The sequence below is a fragment of the Trachurus trachurus genome (assembly GCF_905171665.1).
Source record: "Trachurus trachurus genome assembly, chromosome: 16".
In the NCBI taxonomy this organism is placed as follows: Eukaryota; Metazoa; Chordata; class Actinopteri; order Carangiformes; family Carangidae; genus Trachurus; species Trachurus trachurus.
The window spans coordinates 6,823,239-6,837,488 of record NC_139902.1 but is presented as its reverse complement, the minus strand read 5'-3'; the positions used below and the strand labels follow the sequence as shown (position 1 = coordinate 6,837,488).

Here is a 14,250-nt window from a genome sequence, read left to right as displayed (position 1 = left end):
ATCACAGTTATACCAGCATTACAAAGATTTTGTGACAGATTTCAGAGTCCCATCGAGTGCGATGTGTTTGTTGACTGGCACTGACACTGGGAACAATCTGCCATTGTGGCAGCTCTTGAGATGCACCCAGACATCGATTCGAAGAATGCCAGGCATTGTCACGTCGCAGTTGCCTGTGACAGAGAAGCAAGCATGATAATAACACCATGTGTGTGGGAGCCAATATTACATAGAGCATTCCTTCTTGTGTCTGCACAAGGGATATATCATCAGATGCCCGTCTCTTTAGCCACATCTTTTTTTTTTACTTTTGCCTTTAAAATTTGGACATTTGCAATTGTGCAAGTAGTAAACACTCTGTTAAAGTAATTAAATTCTGCTTAATACTCAAAGACAAGTGTAAAAACATATGACTATTTAGTATTGTGCAACACTGTTCTCTTTTCATTTACTTATAATACGTTTATTTCAGAAAAAACTGGAGAAATTTCTATAAAATCAAACCAACCTCATTAAATACTTCTCTGTGCAATGAAATGCTATAGTTCTTCAGGGTGAAAGATATTCAAACCACTTCGGCCTATCACAGACACAGATACTGGTGCGTGCATGTCAGAGGATATATAACAGGAAAATGATGCGGTTAAATTTCACGGATACAGAATGAAAGGGGCTTTTTTGTTTATGTAACATGATAGAATACAAACATGGGTGAATCCCAATATTGGCATGTGGTTTGGTTTTTTTTTTTTAATATACACCAATCTGTTTTTATTGCCTGACTACCCTCTGTTACTGCAAAAAACGGAAGAAAAAAAAGTCACATAATTTTATTGTGCTGCGTTGCTGTAACACAGTGTGTCACACTACATTTCTTGCTCAGACCACATTTTGATCATGATTTTTTAACCACCAAATCTGATTTGTGGTAAGTATGTCAAGCGTTTAATGTTGTAAACAAATATAAGCCTCAAACAAGTAGGTTTCTGGATCTGCTGCAGTGTAAAGAATTTCATTCTTATCTCACATACTCAGAAAACCTTGCATGTTTTTCCTCTATGAAAGTGTCCCGTGTGATCCGGCTCCTCACACACAAACAAACTGTTCTGCCGTCATGTCGTTAACTCACCGTGACCGTCAGCATAAACTGTGGGGACATTCTTAATTTGCTGTAATTATGTGTTTGTATCAGAAACTAGGCCAAGGAAACAAACATGTGTCTTTCAATATATGCAAGTGAATATTACCGGTAGTGTCAACTCGGACTTCATGGAAATTTCATTAGATTTTAACCTAACCTTCGGACCTTCTTCAAAATACTAAAGAGTCAAAACTAATGAGAGTCAGAGCTCTCATTAGCCCATAACCCCCGACAGTTTTATGGTCGCCAGCGTCTCATCAGAGTCGGGGCATCTCCCCCCAGACCTGGCAGGATAAAACATTTCCTGGCGTCTCTCCTGTCATTACAGCTCATACCTTGAGGGCCTCCACTCTGGCCGTGTGGGAACAACGAGAGGCGACCTCCGCTCACTGCAGCCCAGCTGCAGGCCCGGGCCTGTTAACTGTGACAGAGTGAGCTTTGTGGAGAGTAAAGCCTTGAGAGCACAGGGGCCAAGGGATGACTGTTACACACTGCGCTGGATGGAAATGAGGCGGCTAGCACTCTCGCACGCACACACAGACACACTATCTGACCCTGGAGAACACGCACAAGCTCTCTGTGCGCTAACATGCGTGCACACTGGTACAAATCCTGCTTTCATCACGGCTGGAAGAAAAAACATAGCAGCACACAAACAGCAGCACACACAAGACCACAGCTTGTGCTGATAACAATAGCTACTAAAAAGCCACTGGGTTCAGTGTGAAGGGGAAAAAAACTCATTTGAATTCAGATCATTAGCATCATGTGGTGCCAATGATTTGAATAGACAGTTTGAGATTTGAATGTGTTGTCTGCAAGCTGTGTGACTGATTTGAATTTTACATCTATGTATGCAACATCTCTTTCTTGTGCAGCAGCACACACATATTATATAGTATCTACGCATGGAGAGACATTATTACTCACTGTGAAAGATGAAACCTTGAGACTTTAGGAAGCTGTGCACAGCCTTCGAGGAGCTGAATGAGTTATAGAGTTTTTGTAAATGGCTTTAACAGGGGCTGATTTAAAAGGGACATATTATGGAAATATCACTTTTTGAAGGCTCTTTAACATAATATTTAGGTGTTTGTCTTGCCTTCTGGCCCCCAGGATGTGAGAATTGACAAAAAAAAATCTGTAATGTGCAGGTTCCCTAGATTGAAATCCATGTGGTTTTGTGAGCCGTTCCCTCAGTTGTCCTCCCGTGATGTAACTAGGATTCAAATTTGCATAATACCACCCCTACCTGGTACCAGTAGAAGGGGCGGGGCTAGCAGTGCATTTAAAGGGACAGGCACTGAAACCAGCCGTGAACAGAACTGTTTTGAGAGGATGAAAAGAGCTGTGAGGTTTGATCCTTGGGGTATTTTGACCAAAGCATGTCACGGACATGTCTTTAAGACACCTGGGAACTATTTTAATTTCTGGAAAGGGGGCATAATATATTTCCTTTAATGTGAAATGGGAATACAGAGACTCTCCTCAGACATTCGTGTACTGTAGCTCCACAGAACTCAGTGACCCAGGAAGTGTGTCACTGTGTCCTGTCGTGCTTTCGGACTGCGTAAGTAAGAAACAGCGTGACAAAGTTGTCCATGCTCTACATTTGAATGCAACACAAACAGAAGTGTTGACTGCAGAAGCCCGAGAGCATAAAAATGCTGTTCTCAACTTCAAACACAAGATAGACGTGAAAAGAAAACAGCTTCCAGTCAGAGTCAGCAGCTCAGGGCCAGAGCCAAAACATCAGCACAACATGCTGATCCTTCAATAAACAAGGAGACACTGAAGAACCTGATAAGTGAGCGCTGTCTTCTTCACAGCTGTGAACCACAGACACAATACATTAGTGGATAAAAAACACACTCCAACTTGACAACTTCACTTGCATTAAAGGCAAAAACACATTTGTGTGTGAAGTGATTAACATCCTGGATTTTTCAAAAGAAGTTTCCAAGGATCCTCGAACCTGTGATGCAACAGTGTTGATGTGCAGCGTCATACCACCATGTACAGGCCAAAAACACACTCCTCTCCACCCCACCCTTCTCTCTGAGCTCATCCTGCTTACTTGATGGAATAAATGAGTCACTTCTCCTCCTGTTCTCAAGAGAAAGTGTTCACATGGTATAAAACACATGGATGTGTTTGTGTGCTGAGTTAGGCTGGACAGACACTGAAGCTGCCCCATACAACACATAGGATGCTGTTGTTAAAAACGTTCCCTTTGTACAGCCTCTCTAAACCTTGGCTCGGACACAGGCTTTTGGTGTTTGTTTGTTTTTTGTTTTTTCTAATCTTGCATGCATCCTCCCTCAAAAGATAACATCCACCATTAGAGGAGGTGGTTTCCTGGAGACGTTGCGAAAAGTTAGACGGCCGTTATCATGTCATATACAGAAACGATTGAAGAGCCGTTTGCTCCAGGTGATTTACCTCACTGTTACATGTTTGCAAAAAAGAGAACACAGTGTGTCCCCATTAACCAAGACTTCAGCTTTGCTTTAACACTAAACATTGTGGGAGATCTCCAGCGTTTTATAACTCAATACCGTGCAGCTATGATATTATCATGGGGAGAGTGGGGCTGTTTCAGATTCAGTCAATGCTGTCACTAAACAGCAGTTCAAATTCTTGTTTGTAGCCAAGGTGCAATCAATGTTCAGAACTGAAAAAAACAAAATGGAATAATAAATATCAGCTCAACCATAGATGATTCTTTAAGTCCATGACAGCATGCCTTTACAAACATCAATCAAATGAGAATCCATGCCGCGGCCTTAAAGGGATAGTTCAACAGGAAAGTACGGAGAGAGACTGAGGGAACAACATGAAACAACCAGCGATCGACTGCTTTGGGGCAAACTCTGCCCAGACGGGACGTGCTCCAGTCCAACCACTCGACCACAGAGCACCCTGGGGCTAAGATACTTAATGTTGGGTTTTTCTTCACTTATTCTCTGATCTGCATCTTCGCTGGTGATGCTCTGCCAGGTCCACACTGCTACTCTTCACTTTTCAGTCTGGTCTGCAGCAGGTAAAACACTAACATTTGCTGAACTGGACTCCATGGATGGTCTGTCTGTAGGTTTCATTTCATCGTTCCAACATCGACAGGATCAAGGACCAAGCCCTACAAAATATGACCCACACTGACACTGATATAAGCAACATGACTGTGAACACGTACTGTATACTGACAAAAACGCTCTTGAAGAAAAGTTCAGCCACTTTGTCATTTTTACACAGTGTTAAGCAAACAACATGTTAAATATTGACCCTCTGAGATGCTGGAGGGGTGATTTTACTACCTTTAATAAAAAAAACAGGTTAGCTGTTTATCTGTTTCCAGCATGTACTGTATGTACAGTATTAACACAATACCAGACTCACCCCTGGGATTAAAATAGTTTACATGTGCATGAGCCTGAAAAGTTTTCTAGCTTCAAGGTTTTGCATTGTGTTGCATTTCCCACCACGCAAATAGACCTGCACACACTGGTCTTCATACTATACACTGAGATGACATCATGATAAAATAATGAAGATAAAATGAGTGGCGCCGCTGTATCCGGCTCTTTTTGTGCTATAAGCTAGGTTAGCTGGCTGTAGGGGATGAGAGCAGTGCACAGTATCTTCTGTAGAGCCGCAACAGTTAATTGCACAGTAATCGATTATTCGTCAACTATTTTAATAATCTAATAATCGGTTTGGGTAGTTTAAGAAAAAAAGTTAAAAAAAATCCCTGATTTCAGCGTCTTAAATGTGAATATTTCTGATTTATTTCCTTTATGACAATAAACTGAGTGTCTCTTTGGTTTGTGGTCAAAACAAGACATTTGAGGACGTCATCTTGTGGTTTGGGAAACACAGATTTTTCAACATTTTTTTGACCAAACCACTAATCGATTAATCGACATAATCAACAGATTAATCGATGATGAAAGTAATAGTAGTTGCAGCCCTAATCTTCTGATGTAACTCATGGCCAGACTGTCCCAAAAATATGAACTGTCCCTTTAAAGCCGAGGGTCAACACTTCAACCTCATAGTCAGTGTCTCACCCAGTGTACCAGAGTACAATGGAGCCACAGCAATAAATCAAATATGTGTCACTGCATTGATACTTTCTTGTGTAGATATAAGGAGCCTTTTTTCATGTTCTTTCCTCATGTGTACACAGTGGTGCTCATCTGCTACAGGGAAGAAGAATTAAAGTCTAATAATTAAAGACGCCAGATATTTTATCTGACCTCTCACATGACCACAGACAAATATCACCTCCAGACTGCTGTGGTTACCTGCGATTCCTGTCTCAATGCTGGATTTACTCAAGCAGCAAACACTTCCTTCCCTCTTTCTCCTCGGTCTCTGAAATTCTTTACCCTCGCTTGTGATTTCGTCATGTGACCTTTCTCAATGGACGTCTTTATTGGCCTGAGGCTGACAATAAGACGGCTATGCACGGAGCATGTTGCCCACACAGATGGACACACACAGTCCCTTCGTCAGCCTCGCCTCATTCTTCTCCTTAAGCTATAATGGAGCATTCCACCGTCCTGCTCCAACATGCTCGGCCCAGCAGGGCAGACAACATCACCCATCAAGCTGGTTGGTTCACTGCTGGCTGTCACTAAATTGATATGGCATGTTGTGATCGTTCATTACAGTTAATCATGAACCGATCATCTATTAAACTGTGGGTATTTTCCCCAGAGACAATTTAAACAGACTGCATTCATATTGCATATTTCTTGTCCTTATACACACAAGCACTTTACACCACTAGCCTACATGTAATGTGCTTTTCTAAGATATGCACATATTCACACACCGATGATACAACAAGGTCAATATGGGGTTTAGTATTTTGCCCAAGAATTAGGTCTGGGGATCACCAGAGGCCCTGTGATACGATATTATCACAGCACTTGAGTCATGATACAATATCATGTAATCATGAATGATTGTGTACCTTTTTGAAACTGTGTATGATATCATAAGTTCATCATCTCAAGCTTTCAGTCTGTTCATTTCACTTAAAATCAGTTTTATTCTTACAAAATGAGACTCAATACAATATTGTCACACAAAGTATCATGATACTTTGCTATATCGATTTCTTGGACTAGTAGGGACTGAACCACCGACCTTCTGATTAGTGGACAACCCACTTTACCTCCTGCGCCCCTTTGTTTCCTACATTGAATTTCTAGTTTGTCTTGAACTGCAGCGCTTAAAAGTGAGCGGAGAAGATGCACACCTGACTTGACATCAGTCAGAGAAAGCAAAAATGAATTGACAGAACAATGTGGTAAGAAAATAAACCATCAACCATTCTAATTAGATTAACTATCATTTTAGGATACAAAAGTCATTCCCTGATCACTGCTTCTCAAAAGTTGAGATCATCGATGACCGATTTACCCATCGACTTCTAAATAGATCAGTTCATTATCTGGTCCAAAAAAGAAATAGCGAATCGAAAAAAATAGAGGGATCATTTCCTATCACAGACAACATTTAAAAAAACATTCAGCCATTACCATATTTACTGTTACTGGTTATTCAAATCCCTGCATATTGATAATATGCAAGAATTCACAATATCACAAATTTCCCTTTAGGGCCTGGTGCCTGGACCATTTTCACCATTTCCTGATGGTTTGTGGAAAAACAACTACAACTGAGTCCCCCTTAGAAAAAAAAACACATGTTGTCTCACACAGCACAAATATAGGCTAGTAGCTATATCTGACAATTTGTGGGGAAACCGTGCACAAAGTTTAAAAAACCATGTCATGCAACTTTAAAACTTCCCTATTTTTGCTTTGTGTCTTAAGTCACGCAGGAACGTTTTGCTAAATAGGTGTTCCTCCCTGGTCCCCCCCTTCCCAGTAAGTGTCTACACTTCACGTGAAAAGAACAGCTTCGGGTTACGTAACACAGCTCCTATGTGTTCTTACAGATGACAATATAACTGCAGAAACTAAAACGTCTCATATACAAGACCAAGAGGACATCAACATATCTTTTGTATTATATCATTCAACCAAGAACAACACCAAGACAAAACCTTCATCTGAACTCTCTGACTAACAGTCCCGTCAAAGAGTCAGCATGTTACTGCAGCATGTGACTCTTGGCAGCATTTGACAAATAAAAAGGGAACATGATGTCAAATAGAAACTGGTTTTAACTCACAACTCATCAAACATGAGCTCATAAAAGTCATATAGAATAATAATTTAAAAAAAACTGAACAGGCTGGTCCTGTTATGTTGTGGAGACATATCCACTCTTAGCCCCTCCCCCTGTTCCCCAACATGTTTGTTATCCTCAACCCTCACTCCATTCCAATACTACAGTACTTGCACCTGAATATCAACATAGCTTATCCTTGTTCCTGCACAAGAATTTCCTGTTTTCTCTCTCCCGTCTCCTACCACACTCACTATCACACTTTTTTTTTAAATAATAATTGCAAGCAGTAGAATAAAATAAACAAAATATGGGGTAGGTTTGGCTACAAATTGAAAAATGGCTACAAATTATGTTACAGTAGCATCCGCAGGCTGTTTCCTCAATTACTCACATAATCTATACAAAGTCAGAAAATTGTGAAGAAAAAAAAAGCATAAGTCACAAGTTAAAGTGTCTTATTCTGATCAATAGCCTACTCCAAAAGCCCTAAATATTCCATTGACATCATAAAAAAAGAAAGAAAAACACATCAGAGTAGTGGTTTGTGAGAAATCTAAGGGAATGTTATCTTGGAAAATTACTTATCCTAACTGACTGACAATACAACACAATTAGAGATTAACTTCTAAAGTTTACTGACCAATTTGTATCTCTCTGTAGCTAACAGCTGCAGCAATTAGTCAATTAACCCATGAGATGCTCAACTGTGTCAAGTAAATCATTTTACATCATCTAGTCTGGAAATTGCTAAATATTCAGCTTCTCAAACGTGAGAAACGTAGATGATAGTGAAGTGAACATTTTGGGATGTCAGGCTGATGGTTTTTCTGTGGACGAAAACAATGACATCGATGACATGACCGCGCTGGCTGATTATGCAACTCTGCGCAGTGGAAATCATGAAAACATTATCAAACACGATAAAACACTTTTCCTTCTGTGCTGTTACAGATGACAACGTGTGAACTGGGAGCTGGAAGATGACTTTTAAATGCATGTAGCTAACTGCTAACAATACGGAAAAAGCCAAACATCTCAAAGCTTGGAAAAACACAGAGAGAGAGACTGGACTGTGTACTGGACACATCTCCAGAGCAACCAGTGGGAAAACACGGCAGTCACATGCAGTCAATTCTGAGAAGGACTTGGGTTTTCTGTCTCAAGCCTTCAACCCCATGTGTGTGTTTGCCATTTCCTCCTCCATCCTCCTCTCTAAACAGCTGCACTCTCTCCAGCAGGACGTCCTACAGTGCAGCGGCTTTAAAAACCACAACTTGTACAGACTTGTAACTTAAACAAACCAGTTGTAAACACAGGAAACAAGGGTCAAAGACACAAACTTCGCCTCAACAAAGCTACGGTGGACAGCGACGGGGGGGGGAAACATAGGCTATAGTCCGCGTCATTTTCGCGTAAATTGCGTTTAGTTCGGGGACTTACCGCGTCCCTGGGACATGAGGGCTGTGGACGGGTCCCCGACGTGTGTCCCTCCGAGAAAACGCTAGAAGCTGTGGGAGGTGGGACACGCAGGACTGTCTGAAGTCTGTCTGAGTGTCCTCTGTCTTCGGTCCTCGCCTTTGCAGTTGTGTGTCTGTGTCAGGTCTCCAACTCAGCCTCCTTTTCTCTTGTCCCCCTCAGCACGAGCCAGTAAGAAGCGCTGCTCGGTGCTCACGTGGACCACTGGAGGAACAACAACACGAGCCATGTGTAGTCCAGCAGCTCAGCGCGCGCCAATGGTGACATGATAATAGTTACTGTAACCTACTGTATGTGGCAACGGTTAATCGACGAAAATCGATTTTCGAGTTTTACACACGAACAGATTTAATTTCTTTCATTTTCATTTGTTTCATTTACACTCACGGCAAATTATTCTATTAGAGCTCATGCAAAAGATAGCCTACATGACGTTTCAAAGCATATTACCATTAAATGATCATCAGACAGCTCTATAGGGTGCAGACATAGGGGGCTTTGGCCTAAAGTCTCTAAATGACGTTAATAGTTATCCTATGACAGTTACAACTCACTGAAAAGCACAAGAGACATGACACTGACTCAAATTAAACACAAAATGTAGCCTATAATCATCATAATGATACATAAACAGCTAAAATGTAGCCTACAAAAAATGACAACAAAGACAAGCAAAACAACCACAAACGAGCAAAATGAACAAAAAAAAGAGAGACAAAATAACAAACACTGCAGCTGGGATCATGAGGTAAGGATGGGCCCTTTTTCACTATTTTCACTATTTCTGTAGCCAAAACACTGAATTACTGAAGAAAGTAGCCTAACTGTATATTGGTAATGAAGATGCTCCCTGGTGACAGCTGCTACATCTGTGAAAGGATAATCCAGCCACACACTATTCCCACCATCCATTACCCCACCACACAGGGGGGGTTTACAACCCTGGGTAGTTGCCAGCTATTTCCCAGCTTGTAATCTAACACCATATGAAAACATAATAAAAACCTTAGAACAACACTATAGTCGTGTGAAGCTTGTTTCAACAGCAGCCGACACTTATAGGTGTCAACAGGAATGGTTAGTTGTTGACAAATACTTAGTAGGCTAAATACTTTTATACATGTACAACTACATTGTAATTTTAAGTCATCTATTAATACTTGCATACAAAGGCAAAAGAGTGGGTCTTAAGAGACCACTGTGTAGGGTTAAATGGAATCTATTGAAATACTATAATGAGTTCATTTGTGTATTTAATCATGCAACTAAGTTACAGTAGCTTGGAATAAGCCCTTCATATTTACACAGGGATCAGGTCCTCTTCCTTGGGGCCCACCATGCAGCACAGCCATGTTTCTACAGTAACCCAGATAGGACAATACAGGGTCTTCTATACACAACCTTTTATTGATTTAACATTAGAATTCAGTAAAAGCCACATCAATCCAGCAGTAGCACTCAACTCTGTTAAGGAACATGGACCGGCTGGTGGTACAAGAAAAAAATCAGTAATTTTTTTGAGCACTGTAAGTGTTTGTAAAAAAAATTGCAAAGACATCCATAAAATAGTCCTTGAGATATTTTGTAAATGTCCCAAAGATTACAGGAAGTCGCCTTTGACTTACTTATGTCACATGACTTCACTAAACCTGTGGGAGACACTCCTTTGTCCCGAGTCTAACCACAGAGGACATCCTGTTTTATTCTGCACAGGAAAAGCATCTAGTTTTATGTCAACACAACTTTCTATCTCATCATATGTCTACAAGGGTATAGCGTTCACAAAAGTCACACAAAAGATAAAGATATAAATTATACCAGCCCTGACGACACACCACCTCACCAAACTACTACAACTTGAGGGTCAGTGACCTCCATCCACCCTTCCTCCCACTGAGTTTATTTGCTCAATCATCATTGGCTATGAATATCAAAAGGCCAGATTAGACTGAACTTCATAGGCCCAAGGCAAATGCTAGACCTTACTGTCCATGAATTCATGTTTTGGCTAAATAAGTCACTGGTTGTGTCATGTTCCAAAAAAGCAAGTGAAACAGTCACAGTCACACTCTGTGTCCCGGTCCAACGACACACCCAACTGCACAGCGTATTACTCTGGATCCTTAAAATAACAGACTGTACTCAATAGAAAAAACAGAAAAAAAGACAACAAAACTTTATTGTCCCTGTGGGAAAATTCCACAGGATTGATACTGCCTCCTTTTGTATAAAATCAGTAACACAGCAAGAAAATCAACAAAACAATAACACTTTGTCCTGTTGAAAGTTTGTGAACAACTCAGCTGCTGCACTGAAATTATGAAACTAGCTTCCCACAAAGTTTTAGTGCCTAGTCCTGGAGCCAGGAGGAACCTTTCCACCAAAGTTTTAGGCTTTTCAGTGATACATTTTTGGTCAGCAGTTTTATCAAAACAGCTTCAGATAATACTGACTCCACATGGCTCCAAGACTACGGCTACAAGTCACTCATACCAGCCATGTTAAGCTTTGTGCCGACTTTCATGAGACTCATTACTGTTCAGTTAGTCTGGGTTAGGGTGTCCGCTCTGACTCCACTCACCTCCTGCTGTTTATCTATGGACTATGTTGAATACATCTACTATCTTAAACTGCTTCACACCATGTTATCTGTACTTGTTTGTTGTCTACTTTATGTTTTCTCATTATTCTGATTATACAAGGTGCTTATGCACTGACACTTTCACACAAATGTAATTCCTAACAGATAAATAGTTATTTTAAGTTTGAATTGAGTTGATCAAAGTGTAGCTAGTTAATATTATTATCATTAATAAAAAAAATTATGGTGGAGGCAGTACTGGGGCACTAAGCGAAAGTAGAAGAACACCAGAACAAAACAAAAAAAAGAAGTTCCTGCAGTCAAATATTTCATTAATCACTATATTTATATCAAGACTTTCAGCAAAATGAAGTTAAGTGAAATTTAAAACACTCAGGCAGAATGGCCTCTGTCAGACTGGTTAATGGTGAATTTGCATTAATTGGAGTTCATTTTCAGCACTGATTATATTAGGCCATTATGGTTTGAAGGTAAAACATCAGTTTGTTAAATAACTATAACAAAAACAGATGGTAATTAAAAAAAGTTGGATATATAAACGTAATAAAAAGTAGTTATTATTGTCTTCATGTCTTTCCCATGGACTTTGAGCCACAGACACTGACACTGGATGTTCCCTCAAACTCTTAAAACATGCCCATACAAATAGAGTTTGATGAGACGTTCAAAGCCCTGTAAATTCTGTGTTTGTCACATTGAAGTAAGAAAACACTCAGGTAGATATTTCGCAAGTCGTTCTTTTTTTTTTTTGTCTTGTCCAATTCTCAGAGATGGGAGTGACTTAGGGGTGAGAGTACATGAGGAGGAGGGGGGTCAGGAACATCAGACAGTTCAGTCACGCTCGGTGTAGCTGCGCTGTTATATGATAGAAAACCCGCCGCTCAAACACTGAAACCTGCTCTGACCTTTCAGCTTTATGTGTCCGATCGGATCATTGCAGACAGACGAACCGAAGAGGCGTCGAGTGGAGAGAAAAAGTAAAAAAAGAAAAGAAAAGAAAAAATCAATTATTATAATTTTTTTTTCTCTGAGTAGCTATCTGAAAAGTTATAAGTCCATCCTTATGCTCCCATGCAGCCTGGCCCGTCCCTGCTGTACCAAACACCCGCCTCTCTTCCTCTCCCTCCGCACATTCCTGCAGCCAACGAATAAAAACAATACTGGACCCTCCGATGTCGAAATCCCTCCCTCAGGGCTGAGACTTTTTTTCTATTGGATGTTGCAAAGAAAAGAAAGCTTGTCTTTCTCGGTTGGGAGACGAGGCAGAGGGGACAAGAGCCCCAGCATCATTAGCATGGGGGCAAACATGGACAACATCAGTCCTGTGCAAAATGCATGAAGATGCTGCTGTGCAGAAAAATGACCAGTACAGTAAGTTTAGGCCCAGACATTTTTCAAAGAGTCAAATAAAGGAAAGTTACTCACACATAAACTCCAAGCAGGCGAGGCATTTACCCACTGCAAGCACTGACCCCTGCATGGACATCTCTCAGACAGATCACAGGCACTTTGAACTTAAAGTTAGGAATCCAAACTAATTTGTCTTGTGCATGTTTAAACCTCTCATCCTGTCCCAGCAGCCAGATCCGTCCGTCCACTCTCCCAGACCTCTCTGCAGCCCTACAGCTTCATGGGCTCCCAGAAAGAGGATTGCGTTGGGTCAGTGAGGTTTCCCAACCCCCTTACCCAGCAGAAAAAAAAAATTGGGCCGGCAGCAGTGCCAGCCGTCTCCTGTTAGGGTGGCACTGACCCTGCTGACAGGGGATTGGTTATTCTGTGTGTTGGGCTGGTGGTGGCGGTGGTGGTGGGCATGAGGCCCGGAACAGAGGAACACAAGAGATGGAAGAGAGGGGGGGGGGGACTGGAGAGAAAGAGTGGAGGCACATGGAGACCTAGTTTTAGAGAGGAGGCAGACAGGTGTTTTGGGGGGAGGGGGGTTGTGAGGGTGTAGGTCGCTCAGGTTCACTCTGAGGATGTTAGGTGCAGGATCAGTATCAGTATCCAGGCTGCTCCACTGTCAAAGGACCAAAGAATGTTTGGCTTGATAAAAGTCTTATGTAACTTCAGAGCACACTGTTGTTACACCTCCACGGTTTCATTGAGTTTCTTTGCTGTATTTACACTGACTTGGTTTAATCAGTCTGAATAATCCTAATAACACTACTCACAAAAGTTAGGGATATTTGACAAGAATATCCTATAAAAAGTTCATGCTATGGTGATATTCTATCATGAAAGCCTTTTAAGTAGAAGGATGCTATGGTAATTTCTTTATCTCAAACAAAAGCTAACAACAGTGGTGGCTATAGCACAACAAAAATCTCAACTTGATCAATTTGATCAAAGTGTTGTCTTGGTCTCATGATGACAACATGTGAACATGGTGGAGAGGAGAGGGAGAGAGAAGAGGACTGTATACAAATTGTCATTGAACCAGAACATTTAGTGGTTCAGTTGTCACTGAATCACTAAATCAGACGGTGCTTGTAATGTTTGTGGTTAATCACCTTGTTAGAGAACAGCATGTTATTCAATAAGTACTGAAACATTGAGCAATTGTGGACATGTGCATTCAAAAGTTTAGAGAAGGTTGAATGAAGTTCACCTGGAAAGATTATAGTGCATTCTGAAATTTAATCCAAAAGCCAAACATCCCTAACTTTTTGTGAGTAGTGCATGTTGAATTGCACTTTTATTTTGGCGAGATTTATAGAAAACGCATGGTAGTGGTAACAAGAGAACACACTTCTGTTTTTGAAGAAGTGAAACTGGTATTACAAGCCAAACATTTAGTCTACATTGTAATAAAAAAAGCATTTAA

General features: G+C 40.9%; 1 protein-coding gene across 1 annotated transcript in view; it reads right to left on the bottom strand.

Annotated features, from left to right (window-relative positions):
- paqr6 (progestin and adipoQ receptor family member VI) overlaps window positions 1-12,521 on the bottom strand; it is a 28,718-nt gene extending 16,197 nt beyond the window's left edge. The window contains exons 1-2 of the mRNA XM_083989429.1: window positions 12,335-12,521; window positions 8,792-9,031 (exon numbers count right to left, since the gene is read on the bottom strand). Of these exons, the coding sequence (XP_083845555.1) occupies window positions 8,792-8,807 (16 nt within the window). The 5' untranslated portion in view covers window positions 8,808-9,031; window positions 12,335-12,521. The remainder of the gene's footprint in view (window positions 1-8,791; window positions 9,032-12,334) is intronic.
- Window positions 12,522-14,250: the final 1,729 nt, after the last annotated feature.